Here is a 26445-nt window from a genome sequence, read left to right as displayed (position 1 = left end):
TTGCAGGTTTCTAGGGAAGAATGGAGATTTGGATTAAAGAAGAATGATATATGCTGAAAGGAGAAAGGTGGAAGGCCTAGAACGCACAAAAGAGAGAAAAAAAAAGTCCAACTCAGCAGCGAGAATGCGTCAGATTAATTAGGCTATTTTTACAATTTTATCATTAAGCCCATAAGCATGATGTAGGAAGTTACCTAACCCTAACAAATTAGGTTAAATAGGGGGCTAGAGGCACAACCCTAGTGTGCCAAATTGAGAGGAAAACACCATTGAGTGAATTGTAACTAATTGGGAGAATGAAAGGTGTTAGAAGTATGTGTGGCTAATTCTACCCTTTGGGATTGAGAGTAATTTGTTCGAACTCTTATGTATTGAGGTGATATTTAAATATTTAATCTTTTGTTCTTGATTGATTATTGGTATTGTTGTTTTACTTCTAAAATGTTGTGACAGTTTGAGAATCTTAAATATGACCGAGACGTATTTTTAGGGTTCTGACCTAAACAACAATACTTAACATATTTGAGTGCTAGAAATAGACTTGAAATGTTAATTGTCATTAACGTCTGAGTGTGATTTTAAGTTGTTTTTATAAATATGCGATAAATTGATATTTAGGAAACATTCTTAAGAATTTTATATGCGAGAAATCGATATAAATGAATTTTCTACGGGCATCAATTTCAATCAAAGAACTTAATATTAACATGTTAATCAAAATACATGAGAGTGAGAAAGATGAAACATAACCCCTAGTTTTCCAATTGGAGCAACAACTCTTTGAATTGTTTTCTTGTTAATTCTTGCCATCATAACAATCCTCAAACCAACTTTTATTATTCTGTTTTTTTATATTTAGCGAATCTTTTACTTGAACATTTAATTGTTCCTTGTGGGATCGATATCCGTCTTTAAGGACAAATTATTACTTTTGACAACGTGGTGCACTTGTCGTAAGAAGTCATCAATTATTTTCTTGTTAATCATTGTCATCACAACAAATTCCAACAAACTTTTATTATTTTATTTTTAATGAATATTTTACTTGATTATTCAATTGTTTCTTGTAGGTTCGATATTTGTCCTTAGGGACACATTATTACTTCTAACAACACGGTGCACTTGTTGTAAAAAGTCATCACCATGTTGGGGTCATTTGGATGCCTTACGAAGACCATCATTCTAGTAGACTGTTTGAGTCAATTTTTATGTTCTTTCGGTACATTCGTCTAGGTACATGTCATCTGCCAAAGTGTGTCTTATGACAATATGGGTACCAACAAACCATTTCACATCTTCCACTATATTTTCAAAATGTGCAACCTAGAAGTTAATTTTGACTTCTGGATTGCACAATCCCGAAGTCAATTCCGTATTAGACTATCCTAAACTCACAAATAACTTAGAGGTCTTTGAATTGTATGATTTGGAAGCTAAATTCAAAACCCAAACAAAATTTGTAAAACGAATCACAAACTTAACTTCACTAGCTTCACTTCACCGCAAATCTAGGAAGTCAATATCCACTCTACACATCAAGCCTCAGGAGTGATCTTGCTAAAGCGAGCCTTGAGCAAGTCTTGAGCGTCTGAGCAAGCATGAGCGAAATTAGGTACTGGATTCTGGACAACTTTTTCTTGAGCGAGATTAGCTCGCCTTTGCAAGAATTATTGCATGTCCCGGTCCTTTTTTCCTATCTTCTCAAGCCTCTCTAGTTATCCTCTAGCCATTTGCTCCATCTTTCTTTCAATTCCTGAAATTAGCACAAAATTGGGATTAAATATTTCCATTAATCATATAACTCTAAAATATATTTATTGAATTCTAACTTCTCAAATTAAGGTTGAGTCATAGCTTAATCATAATTAAAATCCATAAATTTCTAGCTTTATTGCATGAAATTTCACTGAAAAGGGACATTTATCATGACCCCTTCTAGATCCACAATTAGTGGTGCATTTTTACGAGTTAAGCTAGCATAATTTGAATTTCAAATTGTCGTCCTTCTCCTAATCATATGGCTTTTATCACTATAAATAGGTGGTCACCCCCTCTTGTATTTCACATTGAATTTTGGGTAAAGAAACTCTGTTTGAGTGAGAACCTGAGTGTTCCCATATTTTTCTGAGTCTTATCTTTGATGGCTTCAAGTGGTGACTCATCTTCACTTATCTTGGATCCCTCCTCTAAGTGGCATGACTACCTCGATGATTTCATCCCCACTAAATCCTCTTCATCCATCTAAGTGTCTCTTTCTCTTCTATTTTTTCTTGTTAATCTTCTTTGGTATTATCTATAATTGTGTTGTCTTTTTCATTGCGCAACATATAATTTATTAGTGTATGATGTGTGTATTTTTCCCTTTCTTCTTTGAAGAGAATATTCAAGCTTATTTAACCACTTGGTTAAGTTCATGTCCAGTGACATCGTTACTGAATTGTCACCATAATTGTCAAATTAACTCCTAATACAAGTAAATTTTATGAAAATATGTGTAATCCTAAATTCAACTCATTTCAACTATCATACACCATCACAAACATGAGGTATGTAAAAACATTCAAAAAAAAAATCCTCAACAACACAACTTCAAAGCCAAGAATCCCCTCATTACAAGTGCAAACTTTAAGTTTTAAGGCGTGCATATGAAGACTATGGGAGTGGAAAAAGAAACTACTAAAAAAATATTTAGATTCTAAAGAACTTGGTTCCAGACTCAGGGTTTACTAAGAAAAAGATAATTAATTCCTACACTCAATCAAATTTGAACTTGCACCCAATTTTATGTGAAATGACAAAAACACTCTTAAATAAAATGAGGACATGCATAAAAATACATTCCGAAATCCCCTTTCCATAATACTTTTCTGGATTTGAATTTCTGAAACATTTTTCTAGATTCCAAAATAAGTTTTCAGATTTTGTTTTTTGGAATTTGTTTCCAATTTTTTGTATTCTGAAATTGCTTTCCAAAAATGGAATTTTGATTTTCAAATTCTATTATAGAATTTCATTTTGAATTTACTTTTTCACAATGTAATTTTTCTAATTCTAAGTTTTATTTTTGGGGTGAAGGGTATTTCTGAAATTTTAAAAAATATATAGGGTTCAGGTTCAAAAAATTGAATGTAGAAATAATTTGCCAAAGGAAAAAAGATGAAGGCCCGTTGCACACCTAATAACAGTTTTGTTATTGTATTATTATATTCAGGTATGAATGTTATCAACAAAAAAAAAATCTTGAATAATTTTAGTAGTTCATTCTTTTCCTGGGATAGCTTTTAAATTTTTTTAAATGTTTACTATCACAAAAAAAATTATGAAAACTTATTTGTAAGCTTTGTCCAATTTCTTTTTAGGGTCTAATAGTTTATTACGTTCTCAAAAAATTCTTATATCATTGTATATATAATTTATCAGCATGAGTAAAATTTCGGCTACACGAAAAAAACTATCTCCAATAAAAAAAAAGTAACGTTTAACTTATTTTTAATGATAATTACACTGTCATAACATTTATGAATTTAACAAACTTATAATAAGATGATATAAAAGAACATAGAAGACTCACAAAAAGCATCTGTTTATGTGTCACAGTTGAAGATGACTAAATATCCAAATTTAAGCAGTGTGACCATTAACATGTGTTCTAGTAGTCTTTTGTTTCAAAGTTGAAACATAGTAATATCCTTGAACAACTATTTTTAAGTTACATGAATGATCAGAAACACAGAAAACTGATTACTGTTACATATATTTTTCCAAATACCCTAAACCACACTGCAATAAACTTATTTTGGATCTGTATAAATATCTACTGTATGAGTGTTATTGTTAAATGAAATTATTTATAATCATCTTATGAGTGTCAAACCAATAGCAGTGATTATAAGGGTTGAAGGAAGACCAAATTTGAGATGGTTCCAGAAAGTTAAAGTGTATGCAATGTTAGGAGCACGACGAGCTTGTTCACACACTATCAAGTTTGCAGCTGATCCCAAAAGTGACAAGTTCCCTGCAACTGTGCTCGCCCAAGCCAATATCAGCCATGCTTTCTTCTCACTGTCTGCAGAAATTGCAGCAGCTGAGGCTGCAACTGGTCCTCCAAGCAATAGAACTACAAAACATGAACACAATACATAATAAGATCAAAGTGAAAACTATGGGAGAAGTACAACCTTAACACATTTATTCTTGGTATGAAACTTCCATGTTCTTTGAAGGTTCTTTATAACTTATTGTTTAAGGATTATTTCCATGATCTACTTATTATAAAGCATATAAACCTTATTTACAAATTATATTGAAAATGACTTTGGTTTATAATATTTTGGTTCATTGTCTATGTTATGTTGAATTATTAACTAGTGTTTCCATTCTCTGTATCCCTTTATGCCATGAAAAAAAGTTCATTTACTCCATGATTTAATTTAATTTATTAATATTAATATTATGATTTAACATAACTTAATTATAAGTCTTAAAAACACAATTAAAATCTATATTTTTACAAGGAAAAAAAACAAAAAAAAAACACTATTAACCCAAACATTGATACCAGTTTTACATTTTCATCTATTAATCAACAATTAAAAAGAGGAGTAATATTATTAAATAAAATTATAAAAGCAAACATTGATAATATCATTGAGAACTAGTCATAAACTAAAATCTACTTCATCAGTAAATAAGGACATTTTATATTTATTTTATTAAGAAATAAATGTATTTATAATTATTTTTATATTTATTATATCATGGTAAAAATATATTTTGGTATATTAGGGAATTGGTAAAATGTGATGCTAAATTAACTAAGAGTACAATTATATTTTACCTAGATAAATTTATCATGTTGATAATATTAATAAATTCAAAAGATAAGTTGTTAATTGACATAAAATCCCAATGTCATCTAAAAAATAGTTACTTTTTTCACATATGAAAATTCAAAGAGAACTTTGACCTTGTTGTGTGAACCATTATTGTTGCAAAATTCCTAGTAACCCTTTCCAATTTTGCGGAATACTTTGGTATTTGTGAAAATAAAAGTTAACAAGGATTATAATATTACACACAATATTACACATATGTGTATATTTTAAAATTCAAAAAAAATATTACACATTATTTGGATATACATATTTAAATAAATAAATCTGGAAGGATATTTATTGAAATAGAAGATTTATCGTAATATATATGTTCTAAAAAATAAGTTAAAAGTCTAAGTTATATTAAAATTAAACCCTATTTTAATTATTAATTATTACCAAATTTGTAAAATAATATTTCTTTAATGATTGTGGAAATTTTGCTTATTACTAAAGGAAAAAATATTATGTGATTGTGTAAATATTATGTGTATTTCTAACTTTTTTTATTAACAAAATAATGAATAAAAGATATTTTAATAATACTCTAACCTGTTACAAAAAGATAATTTATGTGTATGCGTAATTCCAAATAAAAATAAAAGGTCAACAAGTCGTATCATAATTAACAATGTCTATTTCCAATAAAACCTTGAAAACAGTTTTATTATTTTATTTCTTAATTTAAATTTACTAAAATATTCTTTTAAAATTATAATGAGTCAAATTCACTTTAGTCAAATGTTTATAGTAGTAGCAGAAGGTCTGGCAAGTCTTGTAAGACAAGCTGTAAGGGTGAATCTACTCACTGGCCTTAAGATTGGGAGGAAGGAGGTTGAAGTGAGTATCCTGCAATTTGCAGATGATACCATGTTCTTCTGCGAGGAATCATACACCAACGTGGTGACTCTAAAGGCTATCTTAAGGGGGTTCGAAGTAGCGTCAGGCCTGAAGATAAATTTCCACAAATCAAAACTAACAAGTATCAATGTTCGTAGGAGTGATCTGGAGTGCTATGCCAAGACCTTGAACTGTGTTCAAATGGAGGTTCCTTTCAAATATCTAGGTCTTGAAGTGGGAGGGAACCCTAGGAAGACCAAATTCTGGGAACCTGTGCTGAACAAGTTAAAAGATAGACTGAATGTGTGGAAAGGTAGATGGTTATCCCTGGCAAGGAGAGTTTGTCTACTCAAATCAGTCCTAACCTCAGTTCCTCTATATTATCTATCCTTGTATAAAGCCCCGATCTCGATCTGCAAGAATATAATCAGAATTCAGAGGAGGTTTCTATGGGGGTGGGGGAAGGAGAACAAGTCCATCACCTGGGTGAGTTGGGAAGTTGTATGTAAACCAAAAGAGGAGGGTGGGTTGGGAGTGAGAGATATCAGAAAGTTTAACATAGCTCTACTGGCTAAATGGAGGTGGAGGTACATAGCGGAGGAGACGGGGAAATGGAAGGAGTTGCTTGAATCGAAGTATGGATTGGGAATACAGTGCACGGTCAAAATGCAATCTTGGTGGTGGAGAGACTTGTGTAAAGTCTGTCGGGAGGGAGGTGGAGAAGGATGGTTTGACAAAGAGGTAGGATGGAAACTAGGATGTGGGGATAAAATAAGGTTCTGGGAGGATGTGTGGATTGGTAATTGTAATCTAAAAACCCGGTTTCCTAGGTTGTATTCACTGTCCCTTAACCAGGGGCAAAAGGTGGAAGAGGTAGGCGTATGGGAGGTTTCCGGATGGTGTTGGCGGTTGAGGTGGAGGCGTGAAAGATTTGTGTGGGAATCTGAGTTGGTAGAAGAATTTGATAGGCTTGTAGCATCGGCAGTAGTGCAAAAAGAAGTAAAGGACCTTCACGTGTGGAGGAAAGAAGAGGAAGGGTGCTTCTCAGTGAACTCTGCTTACGAATGTCTAACAAAGCACGTAAGAGGCCCCTAACATGAAGTCTTCAAGCTGTTGTGGGAATCCAAGGCCTTCCCTTCTGTGTTGACTGTAGTATGGAGGATCCTTTTGAATAGACTACCTACTAGAGTCTGCCTGAGTAGGAGAGGGGTGTTAGTGGAAACAACCTTGTGTGCCCTATGCCAGTCCAAGGAAGAATCGTGTAATCACCTTTTCCTAGAATGCATATATGCCTATCAGGTGTGGTCCATGTGCTTTAGGTGGATCGGTATTCTGGTTGTCCAGCATAATGATGTTGTGGCCCACTTTGAGAGCTTTAACCTACCTCAGGTTAGTCATAACCAAAACTTAGTTTGGAAAGGGGTTTGGGCAGCGATAGTGAGGAGTATTTGGGATCACAGGAATGTGGTAGTATTCAAGCAAGGTGTGGTAGATGCAGAAGAAATCTTCCAGCAAGCACAAATAAAATCATGGCAATGGTTGAAGTATAAGGCAGATCCATTCAACTACTCCTTAGTGGATTGGGTGTTGAACCCTTTGTGTTGCATAAAAAGTTACAAATAACAGGACCTGTAATGTAGAGATGTGGGTTTGGGTCTGTTGAAACCGCTAGTAGGTTAGATGCTGTGGTAGGTTCATTCCGCAGAACAAACACTGCAGTGTTGGTGTCATTGGTGCCAAGAAGGGGTTCCCACTGAAGGGTACCCGAGAGAAAAGGTGGTATTGTGGCTGTGTTGACTTGTATTAGCCAAGGAGCCTGAAGGATGTGTTAAGCTGGAAAGTGGTTTAATATGCTGGTGTGGATTAGTGGTTGTGGAGATCTACGCTGGTGTTGACAACACGTAGACGGATTTTAAAAGGGGCCAGCAAAGAATTATGCAGGGAAATGTAAAATAAGAGAAGGGATGTGGGACGATATTTGAGAGTCCGCTGGAGGATTTGGCAGGGCTCGGCCAAATCACGAAAGTATTAATTAGAGAAGCTATTGGAAGGTCGATGCAGCTAAGTGGTGTTGCTACCAATCAGGTTAAGGCAGGCTGGCAAATATATGAAGGTGAGGAAGTACAACGAATAAGAATATGGTTAAGTGTCTTAGCAGCTGGATATCAAGGATGATCCCTGGGAACGTAGGGGTTGTGCTGTGAAGGTTAGGATTAGCTGTTGGTGGCAGCTAGGTTCTGGTACACGATCCTGAAGCACTCCCAGTGCAGGAAATTTTCCTGTTAAGTTTAAACCAGGTTGGTGCTAGAGGCTGCTGACGTGCTCGGTTGAGGTAACTGGTTGGTGCGGAGGCTTGATTCTTGGGCGCTCAGGAGTACATTGGGGTTGGTTAATAGCATGGAGTACAGTTCCGGGCTGTTGAAGTGTTGGTGCCAAGACCCCAACTGATACTGCTGACAAGGTGATCCTGATGGCATTGCGGTTGCTACTTGTCAAGTAAGTAACTATGTAGGAGCAAATTAATGATCATGATATGAAGCAAGAAGGAAGAAGAAAGACGCCACGGAGCTGTCAGGCAGCAGAGGAAGGGGTTCTCCATGAGTAATTTGGTTGGTCTGAAGATGCAGCATGATATGTCTTTTTGCTAAAGATCAAGTACTCCTTGGGTTGGGTCTCCTAAGGTTTAAGTTCTCTAGGTTAATCTCTTTACAGGTTGTTTTGGTGAGTGCTTTATCTTGGAGTGTCTATGTATAAGGGTTGAGACACCCCTTAAGTGTCTCATTCTATTTTATTAATTTATTGCTGATCAAAAAAAAAAAAAAAATCACTTTAGTCATAACCGTAACCCATTTATTGTGAACGGTTTAGAAAATTTAAGACTTTTCAACTCATTTATTACATGAATCAATAAAATGGTGACTATTTTGAGAATGGAGAAAAGTCAAGCATCATGAGTCAAATTGAATAATTTATTAGAAAAAAAAACAAAAAATCACATAGAAAATAAATTTTTGATCTCTAGCACTCTTTCTTTTTTAATTTAAAATTATCCAAACCTCGAACTAATGAAATTAATTAAACTATAGGATGTAGGTATTTTATGCATGCAAAATAGTTACTCGAAAATAAGATCACATACATTTGGTTATCCATCAATTGATTTTTCAAGTTTTATGTGATTTGCAAGTTTGTGCATGAACATTATCAATGTTTTGGGTTAGAATTTAATCATAGAACCTACCAATCATATAGGTTGAGCAATCTACTGATTAATACTTTTAAAAAATCAATCCATTGAAAAATGTAGTAAATTTTTTATAAAATTAACTTGTTACAAATATTAATAGTCAATCATTTACGGTTAAAACATAACCGACAACTAGCGATCTACTATTTATAAAATATATTTTCAAAATGATAGTTTGCATGTTGAAAAATCATAAAAAACATTGGGAGAAAGACATTCAATGGTATTAAAGATTTTTCCTAACTAGTTAATCACAAGCTTTTCATTTGGATAACAACAAAAGTTTTTAAAAAGAGAGTGAACATGAGAAAGAAAACTTTACAAATTAGGTTCCTTCTTTCATATGTTAATGCATTCAACATTAGTGACAACCATGGGACACTTGGAAAAAAAAAGCTAAAAGAGAATTAGTAATGAAAATATATAACAACATAAGACATACCAGTTGGTACATTTGAAGCCACGTTTGATAAGATGAGTATAACAAGAGCAAGTATTGCTACTCCACTAGCACGATCTACTCGAGAATAAGGCTCCATGACATCCCAAAGAGCACCTGGAATTCCAGTTTTATTGAAACCATCTACTGTGATGAACATTCCACAAAAGAATATCAAGAGTGAATATGAAACCTGTTCCAAGAACAAAGATTATTCTAAAGATTGTTTACTTTCTTGTGTTCAAGAGAGAAAGATAAAAATGGATCTTAAACAAGAGCTTGTGCTCATAAGAATTACCTTCTCTAAGGATGGCCTTGCATCTTGGAAATCAAGAACAACCAAAGCTAGAGCAGCTGAAATAGCAGTCCATGACATATTCAAACCAAGAAGCATTGCAATCAACATTCCCAATGTGATTATGTAAACACACGATTTCCATATTATATATTTCCATTTTACACTTAAACGCTCCTTTACTTCTAAAGAGTTCAAAACAGTTTCTACCACTGGTTTAACTACTTTTGCATCCGTTTTTGAAGGACTAGTTTCCTCCTTTGTCTGAGGAGGCATACCATTTGCCTCCTCCTTTGATGCATTTGAGTTTCTTGTGGAATCCAATGTGTTACTAAGAACTCTGTCAATTTCACCATCACTCACTATTGATCGATTTCTTAGAGTCTGAACTTGAGGGGAATTTGGAATATTAAAGTTTTCGATGCGTGCATTCCATTCTTGAGAGTTGAGTGAGTTAAAATGAGACATTGTGGCTGGAGAAAACTGATGGGAATTAACCTCTTCCTCAGCTGCATAATTTGCTAATGGATTCTCTTCATCCTTCTCAATAGACAACACTCTCCAATACATAACCATAAGAATTAAAGCATTCAGTACAACCCCTACAACCATGGCTGGAAGAACACCAATTAGAAACTGTCCAAATGATATTTTACCCTCAACGGCTATAACAAGATTCTGGGGGTTGCCAATAGGAGTTGCTGCCGATCCAATATTAGCACTTGTAGCAAGTGCAAGCAATAAAGGATGAGGTGGGAGGTTGTGTTGCTTTGCAATTTTCAATATGAACTCTGTGAGAACAACACAAGCAGTATCATTCGTGAAAAGAGCACTTGAGACAGCAGAAATCACACAAATTCTAAAAAGTAAGTCCTTTGCTCCAAAACTTTTCCAAGAAAGCAATTTCCCTATGTATTTAAACATATCAGCTCTTTCAAGGTAAACACTGACAACCATGGTGCCGAAAAGAAGACCAAGAATTGGAAGATCAATTGCTTCATAAGCCTGATCCGGACTAATAACTTGGAAAATGACCATAAGCATTGCACCTAACAAGGACCCTGCAGTTCTCCCAATAGGAAGGAAAGGCACAGCAGGGAAAACTGCTAACATCCAAAAGATTGCAAAAGCAACAGAACCAAGGACTAGTTTTGGAACAGATGCTAATGTCATTCTTGCAACTCTTAAAGAAGCAATAATCAATTTTGCAATCAGAGACTAAAAATGTCACCTCTAACCGTTATTTCAGTGTCATATTTAGTCTGACAAAATGAAGTTTCCTGAACATAAGAAATCATTTTATTAATTAATAAAAGTGCATGAAAATCAGAAAATTCAAGTAAGACTCTCGTATAAAAGTCTAATCTACTACAACTATTACTCATATAGTATGTAAATCACCAATATCAATAAAAATTAATGAAAATTGATTAGTGAGTTAAACTGAAACAACACACAAAATCATAAATAAGAACATTGATAGGCATAGTTTCATTATAATTTTAATCAAATCATGTTAAGTGCATCATGCAAACCATTACCAAAAGATAAGAAAAAAGACACTACACATATTCAATTCACTAACCTTGGAAAGCGACAATCTATCACGCCGTATGGTCCAACGTACGAAAACTTTCACCGATTTGTTGTCCCTCAGTTTGAATTCCTGCATGAAAACTATGTACTTTCAGAAACTAAAGTATTTTTGTTTTCAAAATTGAAATTGAGACATATCAAAATATCTTATTCAATAAGAAAAATGGCATATGGAAATTGTAACATCATAAGTGTTCTTAGAATATACCTCATGGCCACATGGAAGAACGTGACACTCTCTCACCATTATATATATATATATATATATATATATATATATATATATATATATATATATATATATCACGAACATTTATGTAACCATAAAGAATAAAAGACTTAATAATAATTTCGTTAACTCAAATGTTGAGGCACTGTAAAAAAACTTGGTTACTTTTTCCCCTCATGGGGTCATCAAAAAAATAAAATTGATACACTAAATTTAATAAATATTGAATGTACCCAACTTTGTAATTAAAAACACATATTCTAACGTATTTATATTGGCGTAGCGTTACACCACATATACTACTTATTCAATAAATTTTAAGATCAAGTTATTGTTTGATAAGAAAGAATTTATATTAACACATTAATTAATATAAAGATATTTCTCGTACATTACATATAATATAAATTAGGAATTTAATTTATATTTCCCTAACAATATAATTAATTATGTATAAAAGTAATATTATTAAAATTCGAATTCGGAAGGGATAAAACGTTAGGCTATTTAACTAGCATTTAACATGGTATGCTAATTATCTTTAAATTGTTATTTATATTAAAATATTTAATATTAAGTTGTAAGTTTCAATTTTTTTTATGAAACTACGACCATTTTTATAGCTTTTAAATTAAAGTTTATTTTATGATGATTTTCAGTTTTAAACTTAGCTTTTTTATTTCGAAAAAATTAATTTAAATTTAAAGTTAGTCTGTCACATGTCAAAAATAGTTTAAATATATATTTGTATAAAAGGTATGGATCGACTAACCGATATAATAATAATAATAATAATAATAATAATTTGATACTAACAAGATAGTGAGAATATTGACAAAAACACAATAATCAAAGTAGTATATTATGACATTAAGATGTAACAATGATGCAGATAAAAAGGAAGTCATGGTAAAAAAAATAGTAAAAGTGTTTTAAAACGAAAAATCAAATTCATTATTTTTTGGTGAATGTAAAAAACTATTTTGAACGAGTTAAAAATTACTTCAGATTCTTTATTACCAGAATTATTTTGTTTAAAAAAAACATCACCATTTTGGAAATTGTTTAAATTTAGTAATGATAACTATACTTGAAGTATCTGGCAAAATTATCAAGAGTGAGTTTCGGGAATCAAAGTAATAAAGTATCGTCATTATTCTCTGTAGCTTTAAAAATGGTGGGGAAATTACAACCAGACAAAAGGTGCAATTGTTGGAGAATATATAAAAGTGTTTATGGAAGTACAATTTATGAACGACATCTTACAAGTTTTCTTTGAAAGAATTATATTTTGCACTTCAAGAAAATTTGTTTTCTAAAACTAGATTAGTAGTCTCTCAAATAATAAAATTAGTCCCTCGTTCAATTAAATAGTACTTTATAATCTAATATTAATAAATAGCTAAACTTTGGTAACTAAAGAGCAATTCAGATTTTGATCTAAAAACTAATTTAGTTATCATTATATAAAAAATAATTTACTCACCAACTATATAAAAATAAATGTAATTAGAAACTAATTCATCAACCATAATATATGAAAACTAATTAAAATAATCATATTATATAAAAGCTAATTCACTAAATCATATTCTAAAAGTTTATCACTATATTGATCAGAATAGTGAATATTTATTATTAAAATATTTTCTGCTTTCTCATTTACTTATTTAATCTTTCAAATCTTTATCTTTATTTCTAATTTTTACATAAATTATCAATAATTAAATTTACTTTATGCAATAATTTAAATTATTTATTAAAAATTTAAATATACTTATGTATTATTAATTTTAATTACAATTTACTTTTAAAATACTTTAAAGAAATATTAGAAAGTATGGTGATGATAATTCTCGACTACTTAGGTAAACATAACCGAGACCACACAAGTAAGGAGAAGGGAAAGCCTTTATTCAGGGGGTTTCTTAATGCACCCCATCAAATTTCTCCCTGCACCCATCAATTAGGTAAAATGACCAAATTATTCCATTTAATTTGGCATTATTTTGGAAAGTTCTTTCCAGAGCATATTCTGAAAAATTTATTTCAGAATACACATTCCAAAACATATAATATGTTCCAGAAAATTTACTCTGAAAATTTTATTCCAAAAACGTTTTCCAGAAATAAATTTTATGAATTCTGAAAAGTATGTTCTAGAAATATTTTAGAAAAAATAATCTTGAAATCATTTTTAAAAGAGATAAAACAATTTTTATTGAAATTGATGGGGGAAAGATAAAAATTTGTTGGGGTGCAGGAAGAAACACCCCTTCATTCATTCTTCGCTTAGAAAACTTTTATCACATTCAGAGTCCAGGCCATACATGCAAGGACTAATGTGACTTACATAAAGACAATAATACCCTTATTTATATCAATTTAATTTTCTTATGAGGTATGTGAGCCGTTCTATATACATATTTTCTTTGTTTCTTATTTTATTACCCAACCAAAGGAATGAAAAAGCTTATCTATTTTTTCTTTCATTTTCTATCTTATAAAACAATTAAAAACTCATCTCTCTTTCTACTCTATTTTTTCTATTCTATGTTTAGACCAGAGAAATGCGTTATGGCTCAAGATTTCTGACAAGTGAGATATAGATAAAGCTATGCAACAATCTTGGAATGGGTAACTACAACATCTCACAATAAGGGTATGCAACAATTATATCAATTCTGCATGTTTGGCCTGAGTAGTAAAGGCAATATGATTTGAAAGTCTGAGAAGGTAGAAATAGTGGATTATTCTTGGCAAGCTTACTGATGTTAGGCCAGTGTAAGGGTTAGGAGGGGATGAAGAAATTATATAGAGATTTCAATTGGAGGTGATAAAGAAATTCTTAAAGGGAACTATGTTACATAGATGCTCTACGTCAAATTATAACTAAGTGTAATTGGCCCTCTATACCATTAGAGGCTGGTGGCTGACCAAAGCTGTAACAGAGTTAAAATCTACTGATCTTAATTATAACCTGCTGATGAATGTCCTGTGTAAGGAAACCAAATGAAGCTCAAATCTTATGTTTGTGCATCTAAATCAAACTCAGGCACAATTGTTAAGTGGAACCTATAAGCTGCAAAACAAAAAATGCAATAACAATAATAAAGAATTGTAAAAGTTTTTCAAGTTATGTAAAACAATATAAAAGTATGTGACATTATTCAACCACTGAATAAGCTCACAAGAGTAGTTATTATTACATTGTATTTTTTTAATAGACTACCAAGGACAATAAAGCACAATACTGCAAGTCCATATAATAAAATACCAACCAATCACATAAATTTTTCCAAGTCTATAAAATATGCATATAATACTTCAAACTCAAGTAACTGCTGTAAACACAACAGTAGAAAATAGACCAAGGAAAACAACCTTACTTCCCTATTATGATTCCTCTCAAAACATCTTCAATATTTGCTTCAAAACCTTACTTCTGCGCATGATGTAGGGTGTGTTGCAGGATATGCTACACATAAAGAAGATAGTAAAATTAATATAATTGTTGCACGGGTATAGTTTGTATTTTAGACAGTAGGTACATACATAGAAACACTATATGAGGGGCGACTTCTTATGACTTTTTTTTCAAGAATTTTTAATGGGGTTTAACTCAGAAACAAATTAAAGATATCAAATTGTTGCAGAATCTTAATGTTTCGCAGTTACCATGTTATGAATTAGTTACCCTTGTAGGATTTGAAACCATGTAATCTCGTGACAATAATATAGTAACATGCTTAAACTTCCAAAACAAATGAAAGCATATACATAACATAAGTGGTGACTGAAATAAATATAACTGTGTTGAAGTATATATTTTCAAAATACACACATAAGATGACTTACAATAATTTTATACTGATCAAGGAGTCATCCCGGCCAGGAAAAGTAAGAGAAGCCAGAAAGCAAACATAATTTAGATAAAAGAGAGGAACTAAAATTGCAATGTTTGCTAACATTGAAAAGACTACTGTGTATATGCTTGTAAAATTAAATTCGGTTTGAACACAACTTTGTAATACCTTAATTATTAGTATTAACAATTTTTAATTTAGAATTTTGAATACAATTATAGAACATAATAGGTTGCATTGAGTTTTCATGTGCCTAAAGTTTATACACACTTCTCTACTAGCTAAGCCTGCATCAGTGCATTGCATTGTACTAAGTCTGCTAAGGTTCTTTGCTATTCAAGGGTACCATGATATAGGGGTGGAACCTATATAGCCTAATTCCTATACAAATGGTAACAAATATTGTGTAGTTTCATGCAACATAATCTTCGGATCCTTCCAAATCAAAAGTGATTCTTCTGTTACAAAAAAGTTAAAGGAAACATTATGCCCTGTTCAAGTTAATGAAATTTTCTGAATTTAAAGCACACTTATCAATGACTAATATTTGCCTCACATGGGTACAAGTAGGGACAAGGACAAAAGAAAATGGTCTTCCTGGACACTTTTTTTCATGGAAAGTTGTTTAAGGAATTCATAAATAGTGATCATACTTGTTGCAAGCATTGAGATTGAAGCCAACCCTCTAAACATGCCATCCAACCACCCTACCTAACCAAATTCCTCATTGCCTGCACAACATGGCAGCCATTCTCATCCCCATCCAACACTTGCATCCTTGTCTTTATGGTGTCCAATGGCGTAGTAATCAAAGCAGGCATGTCACTAGCCACTGCTGCACTTACTCCCTGAACTGCCATCATTGTCTAAGAATCTGGCCTCATTTCACTCTCATCCCCTCCTTTCTTGCCCAAGTAATACCCAACCCCACTCCAAACCACTCTCCGTGCCACCGGACAACATTGGAAGATGCATGTCAAAGTTGATATCCCAAAACCCCTATACACCCCCCTAACAAAAATTCTTGATTATTTCCTTAACGGCGTCAATCCCACTGACATATCGAGAAGATGAAATGAACTTAAACACACCATGAACCATCAAGCTCTGACTCACAGCATCAACTAGGGTCCACAGAAGTTGAGCTGCCGAGAATGCGCTTAACTTAACAGCAGCACTAGCAATAGTGGCAGCGGTGTAGGTTAAGCCACCCCAAACAGTGCCAACCTATTGCACAATCAGAGAACCTAGAAAACTAACTTGGGTTCTGTTAATAATACTCTAGGACTCTGAAGATAATTAACAGAGAGATACTTAACTCATTGGTTCACATTCTATTTAAATTCAAAGAGAGGATCTTGTTAAGAAGCCGTGGATTTGAATTGTCTTGACACAAGCATATAACCGTCTATTTTCTTAACTTCCCTACTAACTCAACAACGGTATCAGATACGGATACTACTACTTCTACAAAAACAATTTTTCAGGCCAAACATCGAAACAAGCATATTCCTAAGAACCAAATCAGAATATATATATATATATATATATATATATATATATATATGTGTGTGTGTGTGTATATGTATATGTATATGTATATATATATATATGTGTGTGTGTGTGTGTAAAAGCAAAGAACGAAATGATAAATGCAAAGCACAATCACTATTCACAATCAAAATAATCAAATTGATTAAAACTGTAATATATGCTACTCACCGTAAGATTAAAATCCTGAAAGACGAAGAGAAGTAGAAAATAAATTTTAACAAACAATTATCTCAGTACAATTTCAAATCTGGGAGAGATATGAGAGGAAGAAGGGAAGTAAATGATGGATATAAGGTGGGGAGAGAACCTGAGGGAGGACAGAACGACACCGCGAGGAGAGGTTGGCCAGCAGAAATGACGGTGGCTGGCCGGCGAAAGCGGTGCGAGAAGAGAATGACGGTGAAGAGAAAAAGAGAAAGGAAGAAATGAAGTGAAGAATGAAGCGTGGCTTCGCCGGAAAACAGGAAGAAGAGAGAAAGAGAACACGAAAAAGAGAGAAACAGAATGGCCTCTAAATATTGAAAGTAGCGACTATATATAAGGAAGACATGTGTACTTCAATTCATGAATGAGTAATGCAAACTTACTAATATTCAATTCAATACAATAGAAATTATGTTGCTGATAAGAGATTCCATCATCACTTTATAATGAATGTATAAATGAAACAAATATCACTTTTATAACTTTGTTTTATTACTTCAATTTATAATTATAATTTATAGACTTTATACCTATATATAGAAATATGAAGATGAATTTTTTCATAACCATTTCTTTATATAAATTATTTTCAATTTTATCTTTATTAATATCTTATTTTATTATTTTATTTTTTAATTTTAAAATTGTGAGAAGAAATATTTTATCATTTCATATAAATTATTTAAAAATAAAATTACTTTTTAAATTTTTTAGTTAATGTTTGTTTTTATATGAAAACCGTTAACCTTCATTGGCTAATTCCCCACCCCTTTGGTTAACTGACTAAGGCACATTTATGGAAGACGTTAGAAAGAAAGAGCGCATACTCGCCTTATTTCGGTCTCTTTTGCTCTGTTTTTTATTTCTGTTAGTATTTCTGTTTATCATAAAACTAAAAAATGCGTTGTATTTTCGCTAGTTTTAATAGTATTTATTAAATTATTGATAAATATTTATTTATATTTTATAAAAATAAATTAGATTTATTATTATTATATTTATATTATATTTGTGTTGCAGTGGCACGTGCAGTATTTTGAGGGCAGTGGTGTTAACAGGGAATTAAGATGCAAGAATCAATGCAAAGTAATTGCAAATGGTATATTTCGTATACGGATTTAACATATACTGGAATACTTGCGTTGTATAGAGAACAATAAAGTATACAGTATCAGTACTTCTCTTACACAAATAGCAAATAAGTATATTATTCTGGGTTCTTGGTTGGAATACATCAGTCCCATTCTTGAAGGAACAAATTCTATAGTTGTTAATTATGATTCAAACAATTTTACTTTTTCAAAAACAAAAATATGTTTAGATGAAAATGATTATGTTGGTTAAATAAAAACTTAAAAGGATGGGTTGAAATATCAATGTTTACATTTCTCGAACGGGTGTTGGAGTCTAGAGAACGATTAGTATGATCCTTCTTTCGGTCGGTCGCGGTTGTTCTTCACTTCCTGTTTCACCTTCCTTCACTCGGTCGTCTGGTTGCACAGGTTGAAATGGTACCTGTAGAAGGCACTCCGATGATCAAGTTAGAGTGTCGGTACTCGGTTGTCAGAGTACTGTAGACAATGACGTACCTAATTCTTGGAATCTGCGTTATTTATATTACCTTAATCAGTTGGTGAACCGGATTAGGAGATTGACTAATGTTTAGGGTTGTGTTAAACAACTCTTAATTATAAATTAATCATGCTGACTTGGTCAACCCATAACATGTTGTTACGGGTCGGTCGGCCACGTGTTATCACGTAATCTTTTTATCGTGGTTGAGTGGTCAAGTTCCTGACCGACTCACTGAATGGTTCCGTTATGTGCCAGTACTCATAATATATGTTTGTAATGAAATAACATAAAAATATGTTCGGGCATAAACTATTTAAATAAAATCTATGTTTCCATTTTTCTTATTCTCGATAAAAGGTTGTGGTTAAGTTTATATTATTAAAAAAAAATTATATATAATATTCGAAAATGCCATTCTCGTAATTTTGTTTCTAGAATAGGAAGTGAAGTAGATAGCTTAAAATAAACAAAAGTTTTATTAAAGGAGTTTGTAATAATTTTAGTAACTTTTTTGCTTCAAAAGAAATTGACTTCTTCTAACCTTTTGTTCATAAATATTACTGCTGTAAACAAGGAAAATTTGAAAGAAAAAAAATAAAGGGAACTTTCAAAGTTAAGTATAATTAATTAACTCGGTTTGAATGCTTCTTAGTTTAAAAAGTACAAGAAATCGCAATTGCTTTTGCCATTAAAGTTCCATAATTAATATTAGTTGTAACGTACAAGAATTATTAATTCTAAAATATACATAAATTTGCATATTTTTTTCATTTGGATAAGAAATTTTAAAATTTTATAAAAATAATTCAATTTATCTAAAATAGAGAATTTTAAATTCATTATTAGATAGATTTATTTTATCAATAATAGAGATACTATTTTTTTTTTCTTTCTGAACTAGATTTTTTTATTGACATCTATTATAATTATTTTTTATTAATGTATACAGTGATTTTTTTATCGTTAATACTAATATTATTTTTTGTCAACAATTTATTGTGATTTTTTTTCTCAAATGTTAATTAAAAAAGATTTCGGTTAACATTAAATACTATTTTTTTTCCTTCACCAATATCAAGTCGGAAGCTTTTTAATTGATATTGATTGAAAAGCTAACAAAATAATGTTATAAAATTAAATTATAAGTTGAAAAAATCTTCACAAACTTTAAGCTGAAAATAACATCAATCAAGAACGATCCAGAAAATCACCAATATTCATATTTTAATTATCAACAATTATTTAATATTTAAATAATATATTTTAATTATCAACAATTATTTAATATTTAAATAATATTTTACATTTATAGTAATTGATATACTTTATTTAAGAAAATTAAAATTCAATAAATTTAAGTTACTTTCTCCAAACAAAAGATATAAAAAATTAAACAAAGTAAAACGTGGAATCAATTCAAAATTCAATATATTTAAATATTTCGTAAAGTATGAAATTCTCTGTCAAATAATCTTAATTAAAGGCTTGAATTCTAAAAAATAAATTCAAACTTTTATGTTTTATGTTGAGATTCTATGAAAGAAAAAAATAGAAGTAAATCACTTTCAAGAATGGCTTAGAGAGAACATAGGTGTAAAGTGGAGAAATTAAAACACAAACCAAATTCAAATTTGATATCTTGTATTCCAAGTTTTTCCAACCCCTTTGGCAAGGTTTTGTTGACAAAACTTGAATCTCTATTCATCGTCAACCTATATCAATCACAACTGATTAAAAATTCAATATAATGATTGTTACATTAGTTGGTTAAATATCTATAATAGATTTGAAGAAACTGTCAAAATCATAAACCAATGGAAAAAGCGTATGAGTTTTTCTTAACTTCATGTATTGAGATTAAAAAGAAAACACCTTATAAATGTCACATCAACTTTTACCTTCAATTTAAGAAAATAGTAAAATAACTATGAAATTTAATATCTATTTTTTTTATAAAAAGTTTTCATGTTAGACATGACTATGCTACTTGACATCTAAATTTAATATCTATTTCATCGTGATATCATTTTTATTAACATAACCCCACTAAATTCTAGACTAAGTTTTTGTAAAGATTAAATATTTTTCTTTTTAGTGAGTTAGGTTTGTAAGGTGTTGTTTTAATCAATTACTAAGGTGTTTTTATTAACATAGTGTTATTAACCCCTTTGAGTGTGGGATTCTACAAGAGAACCTTTGGCAGTCGAACTGGATGGACAAGATAAAAGGATCTCAGGAGTTGTTGATTTATAGCAGAGATGTCTGCAAAGAGGATTGTGCAAGAACTAAGTGGAACTAGTTCGACTACCACAACCTACACCCTTTCCCTCATTTGTTGACCCAACTAAGAGGTGTAGCTATCATTAAAACCCATGTCACTCTACACAAGAGGACCAAAAAATGTGTAATCTTATTGAAGAGCTCATCAGGTTTAGGGCCTTGGGACATTTTGTGCAAATGGTCAAGTCAGATAAGATTGAGAATATAGGGTTGAATCATGGCAGAGGATTTCATGGTGGTTTCTAAGGTTTGGGAAGAGTAAATCACCAAGAAGACCAAGCAGTGGCACCCTAGCTTGAGCAAGAACAGATGCAACAACCTTAGCAAAATCTTAAAGATGTTTGAGGAATCATCAACACCATTGTTGGAGAATTTGTTGGAGGAGGTAGTTCAAGTGTTCCAAAGACAAGACATCTTTAAAGTATAAACTTGGTGAGTTTTCTACCACCTCATTCTCTCTCATCCATCACATTTACGGATGAAGAATTTTGCATCAACAAGCATGAACGAGATGATCCAGTTGTCGTCACTGCCACATTATTCAATTGAAAAGTTAGAAAAATTATCTTATGTCAAGGAAGATGTGTCAGTGTACTTTATTTTATTGATCAACATTCCAAAAGCTCGACACCCTTACCGTCCTCATCCAATTCTACCCAAATCCATTATTAAGGTTCGTTAAGAAGTGAGCGCACACTAGATCTGTTGCAAATCATAATTAACTCGACTTGAACATTAGAGAATCTTTTGTAAAAGGATCTCACGTAATATTTTTCAACGATTTGTTGACCATTTTCTAGAGGAGCACAACTTTTTTAAAATTTTACTCAATCTATCTTACATGATTGACACTCTTTTTTTATAAGAACAATATTATTGAGAAAAGTATATATTATACTAGATATTTTTCAATCAAAAATTGAGTGGAAAAAAAAATAACCAATATGAAATTTGAGAAAATCAATAAAATCTCCCAATAAAAATTATGTGTGGAGAAAGTTATACTTATTGTCTATAGAAAGTGGAAAGGAAAGCATTGATAAATAAATTATCAACCAAAAACATATCATGAAAAGGAATAGTAATTAATGGATGATACAAATTACAAGTGTATTTATAGAAAAGATACAAATGAGTGAATAATTATATGTAGTTTATAGTTTTGCAATAAAAAATTATAACAAATGACAATTACTCAAGCAAATTATCTATATATTAGTTTTCATAGTTGAAATTAGGGTGATCAAAATGATGCAAGAAATACTGTAATACCTATAACTAAAAAATGACAAACAAAAACGGGGAGTAATATTTTTGGTTACCAAAATTTATATTTTGCTTTGCAATTTCTTTACTTTCTCAATTTCTTGTTATTTACTTTTCTTATCAATTTATCTTTTCGTCTTTATTTTCTATACTTTTTAATTTTCTTGGTCTTTTATTTTATCCTACATCTTAAATTCTTTCATGCGATTTCATATTTTAGAAAATCTTTAAAAAAATATTATTTTAATCATATCTAAAATACTTGCTATACATAATCAAATTCGTCTCAACATTGTAACTCGAGCATTTTAGATTATTTTAAATTACGTTATATCATCACAGTTATAAAAAAATCAAATATGCTATTTTATTTTGTCTTTAGAAATTCAATATTTTGATATAATGTGCTATGTTCTAGTCAATATATACAAGTTTAATATATTCCAATTAAAAAGCATATTAAGAATAGCCTGTATTTCTTTGTTTTGATTTACAAAATTTGCTTCAATTGCATTTTCATCTTAAACAAATTCACTTAAATTTGTTATGAATTATATATATATATATATATATATATTATAAAAGGTATCATTTTAGGCATCACTATAAAATTTGACATCTCAACTAGGTTAACACATCAAGTATCAAAATCATTTGCTACCACATGAAAAAAGTATTATTAAAAAAATAAAGAAAGGAAATACAAGCAAATATGGAGGGATTAAGTCAAAACCCATATATAAAAAAACCTAAGAAAATGGATACTTAGGGAATCTATATCTATTAATAAAGAATTCTAATAATAGACTACATGGAAACCTATTATACCAATGAAATTGTTCTCTATGAATAAACCCTAAGTTAGCAAGTTTGTCAACACATGCATTACTTTCACAAAAAATGTGAGAAATCCTAAACCTTATTTTTCCACAGTAATCAAGGCAAGTGTTCCACCTATTATGAAGAGTCCAAGGAAGATTAGTCCTTGTAGTAAATACAACACAAACTAAGGCAAAATCACATTTAAGCTACAAACTAGAAAGACCCATCTTTTTAGCTTCTTCAATGGAATGTATAACTTCATTAAACTCAGCAATCAAAGTAGTTTGAATATCAAGGAAAGCAGAGAAACCAATAATGAACTCTTTCATACTCCCACGAAAAATACCACCACAAGCAGCAAGACTAGGAGAACCCCTAGCAACACCATTAGTATTGATTTTAACCCAACCAGGTGAAGGAAACTCTCATTTAACAGGAAGAAAATAAAGAACTTTTTCATTACGAGTATTAATATCAAAGAACTTAAGCACATTGAAGTTGAACATATCATTACTCATAGAGCTTTTAGACGAATTACCCACTAGGCAAGTGAAATCTTTAATGGTGGAAATGATCCTGGAAATCTAGCATAATTTCGCATACGACATATCTTCCAAATAGAGAAGGTAACCACAACAAGTTTAATCAAATTAACCAAATGACTATCATCGCTCTTAATAAAAAAAAAAAAGAGATCATCCACATTAGAGAAATAAGAATTAAGAAATTTTTGCCTAACCCAAATCCAAATATGCAAAGCATTAGGACATTAAAAAAAAAGTGTTTATAGATTCTTCATGCTCTTCACAAAGAGTACACATAGAACATATATGCAAACCTCTTTGTTGAATGTGTTGATCCGTAGGAAGTCGTTAATGAAAAAATTTCCAAAGTACTAGAGTTTTGGAAGGAGGAATATATTGAGACCAAATGATCTCACCCCAACCACAAGGAACTCCTAGATCCAAGAAAAACTTCCTAGCAGACTTGAGAGTGAAATGACTAGAGTCTTCCAGAATCCAATTGGGAGTATCTTGTCCCTGCCTAATCTTGATATGTTCAAAAAAATAATTCACCTGTTGCAGAGTCAAGGGAATAATTCAATCACTACCATTCCAGACTTGGAAAGCTATAGTCACTAGGGTTCTAGAACCATCATGACTTATATAATTTAACTCATCAACTTATTCTGATTTTAACACACTTAACTTTTAATTTCACTAAATAGGAACAAATTAGCATCTCAATTCACCTTTTGTATACAAATAAATTTTATTGAAGGTTTAGACTCAGGATTCTCACTATATACTTATTTAAGTTTTGGTTAAATATATTTTTTATTCCTATACTTTCATGCAAAATTGATTTTCATTCCTAGTTCAAAGTTTAGACTTCTTTTTTTTGTGTACTTGTAGTAAGGAAACTATAAAAATGGGTACTAGTTCTTTTTACGTGGCAAACAAATTTTTAGTATAGACTAGAATGTTAAAATATTTCGTGTTGACTCATCCTTGATGTGGATGTTATAATGTTATCATATAGTCCACACTAAAAATTCATTTGTTACATAAAAAAAAAAACACAAATTTATTTCAATAGTTTTCTTATTATAAGTACCCAAAAGGTCTAAAGTTTAAACTGCGAATAAAGAAACTGTTGGTTATCAATTCTGATTTTATTATTATTAATTCTGATTTTATTACTCTTAAACTATTTTACTACTATTATTGCATTAATGGTCAGTTTACAGGCCTGTTAGTATTCCTATTTTATAGCTTCCAGTAATTGTAATTTTATTATATATATTATTGAAGTAAATCAAAATGAATAAGATCAGTTCAACAATTTTGCAATCTTGTGCAATTACGTTCAATTAGTTTCTACAACCTTTTACCTCCTGTTATTTCCTTCAATTAGTTCCTAGTATCAAAGCTAGTCTATTATCATGAACTCTACCCAATTATCAGTCCCTATCCTTGATGGAAAAAATTACAATCGGTGATGTCTGCAGATGAGAGTTTTGTTTGATTATCACGAGTTATGGGATGTCGTTGAGAGTGGAATGTCCGCATTAGCTACTAATGCAACTGAGGCGCAACGAGTAGCGCATCGTGATCAGAAGAAGAAGGACAATAAGGCTTTGTATCTCATCCATCAAGGGATGAATGACGAGATGTTTGAACAGATAGAAGGAGCAACAACTACAAGTGAGGCTTGGATCATTTTGTCAACCAATTATAAAGGTGATGACAAGATCAAGAGGGTGCGTCTTCAAACCCTAAGATGTCAATATGAACTGCTGCAGATGGAAACCACAAAGACTGTTGATGTCTATATAAATAAAGTTTTTGCTTTGACAAATCAGATGAAGACCAATGGTGAAACACATTTGGAACAGGCAAAGGTGGAGAAGATTGAGATCTTTAACTCCCAAATTTGAACATGTTGTTGTCGCAATTGAAGAGGCCAATGACATTTCAAAAATGACAGTAAGGTTATTGTCTGGTTCCCTACGAGCGCATGAGCAGCAGATGAATGACAATAATATTGAAAAACCAATTGAACAGACTTTACAAGCACAAGCCTCAATTGGTAGCTCCTATCATAAACATGGTAGTTTCACGAGGCAGAGGATGGGGACATGGTGGTAGTTATTCCAGCAAAGGTCGTGGTGGCCAGAATCATGGAGGCGTTGAGCAAAACAACACTAGTTCGAATCACATTCCAAGTTCAAATAACTATTGGCGCGGAGAGCGTAATCGCGAAGGACGAGGAGGCATTTATAATAAATCAAATGTGGAAGATGGAGTCACTCTTGAAGCACCTGCAGTTCAACCTGAAGCACCTACAGTTCAACCTGAAGTTGTAATTCAACCTGAAGTTGCAACTCCAATTGCAACTATGATGGAGTGACCAAGAAGACATCAACGACAACCTGTACACCTTCAAGATTGTGAAGTAAATCTTGATGATGAAGTTGATGACAATGGAGATTTAGTTCACTTTGCTTTTCTTTCAGATTCAGAACCCGTGACATGCAGATGTCATTCAACACACCAAATGGCAAGAGGCTATGAATGAAGAATTGATGGCGATTGAGAAAAACAATATCATGACTCAAATTGGTTTTAATCTAGATGTTCCAATTAAGATTTATGTTGATGACAATGTCTCTGCAATTAATCTTGCAAAGAATTCGAATTTCCATCAAAGAAGTAAACACATTGATATTCGATATCACTTCCTGCGAGACAAAGTTGGGAAGAACATGATCAAATTGGAATACTGCATATCAGAATATCAGATCAGATTGTAGATATATTTTCACTAAATCATTGAAGATCGATGCTTTCATCAA

The 26445-nt window shown here is 31.6% G+C and overlaps 1 protein-coding gene across 5 annotated transcripts; it reads right to left on the bottom strand.

Moving 5' to 3' along the window:
• Window positions 1-3533: 3533 nt before the first annotated feature.
• LOC137837599 (silicon efflux transporter LSI2) lies at window positions 3534-17452 on the bottom strand. Of its 5 annotated transcripts, none has more exons than XM_068646631.2 (7): window positions 17248-17450; window positions 14910-14998; window positions 14501-14602; window positions 11281-11361; window positions 9699-10975; window positions 9404-9593; window positions 3534-4117 (listed from the first exon to the last, which is right to left on the bottom strand). In XM_068646631.2, exons 5-7 carry the CDS (start codon window positions 10866-10868, stop codon window positions 3855-3857), a joined length of 1623 nt encoding a protein of 540 aa, XP_068502732.1. In that variant the 5' UTR covers window positions 10869-10975; window positions 11281-11361; window positions 14501-14602; window positions 14910-14998; window positions 17248-17450; the 3' UTR covers window positions 3534-3854. The 5 variants fall into 5 exon arrangements, with proteins under 5 accessions (XP_068502732.1, XP_068502731.1, XP_068502729.1 ...); XM_068646630.2 differs by having other exon boundaries at window positions 14905-14998; window positions 17248-17446; XM_068646628.2 differs by lacking the exon at window positions 14501-14602 and having other exon boundaries at window positions 17248-17452.
• Window positions 17453-26445: the final 8993 nt, after the last annotated feature.

Source organism: Phaseolus vulgaris, chromosome 4, assembly GCF_051622355.1.
Source record: "Phaseolus vulgaris cultivar YP4 chromosome 4, ASM5162235v1, whole genome shotgun sequence".
Lineage (NCBI taxonomy): Eukaryota > Viridiplantae > Streptophyta > Magnoliopsida > Fabales > Fabaceae > Phaseolus > Phaseolus vulgaris.
The sequence above is the reverse complement of the archived record's forward strand: the minus strand, read 5'-3'. Positions and strand labels throughout refer to the sequence as shown.

Excerpts from the sequence above, each read along its gene's own strand:
- LOC137837599 (XM_068646628.2), bottom strand. The coding sequence starts at position 10,868 with ATGACATTAGCATCTGTTCCAAAACTAGTCCTTGGTTCTGTTGCTTTT. Across the intron at positions 9,594-9,698 it reads CAAGGCCATCCTTAGAGAAG|GTTTCATATTCACTCTTGAT; the intron begins GTAATTCTTATG and ends TTCTTGGAACAG. Across the intron at positions 4,118-9,403 it reads GGCTTCAAATGTACCAACTG|TTCTATTGCTTGGAGGACCA; the intron begins GTATGTCTTATG and ends CATGTTTTGTAG.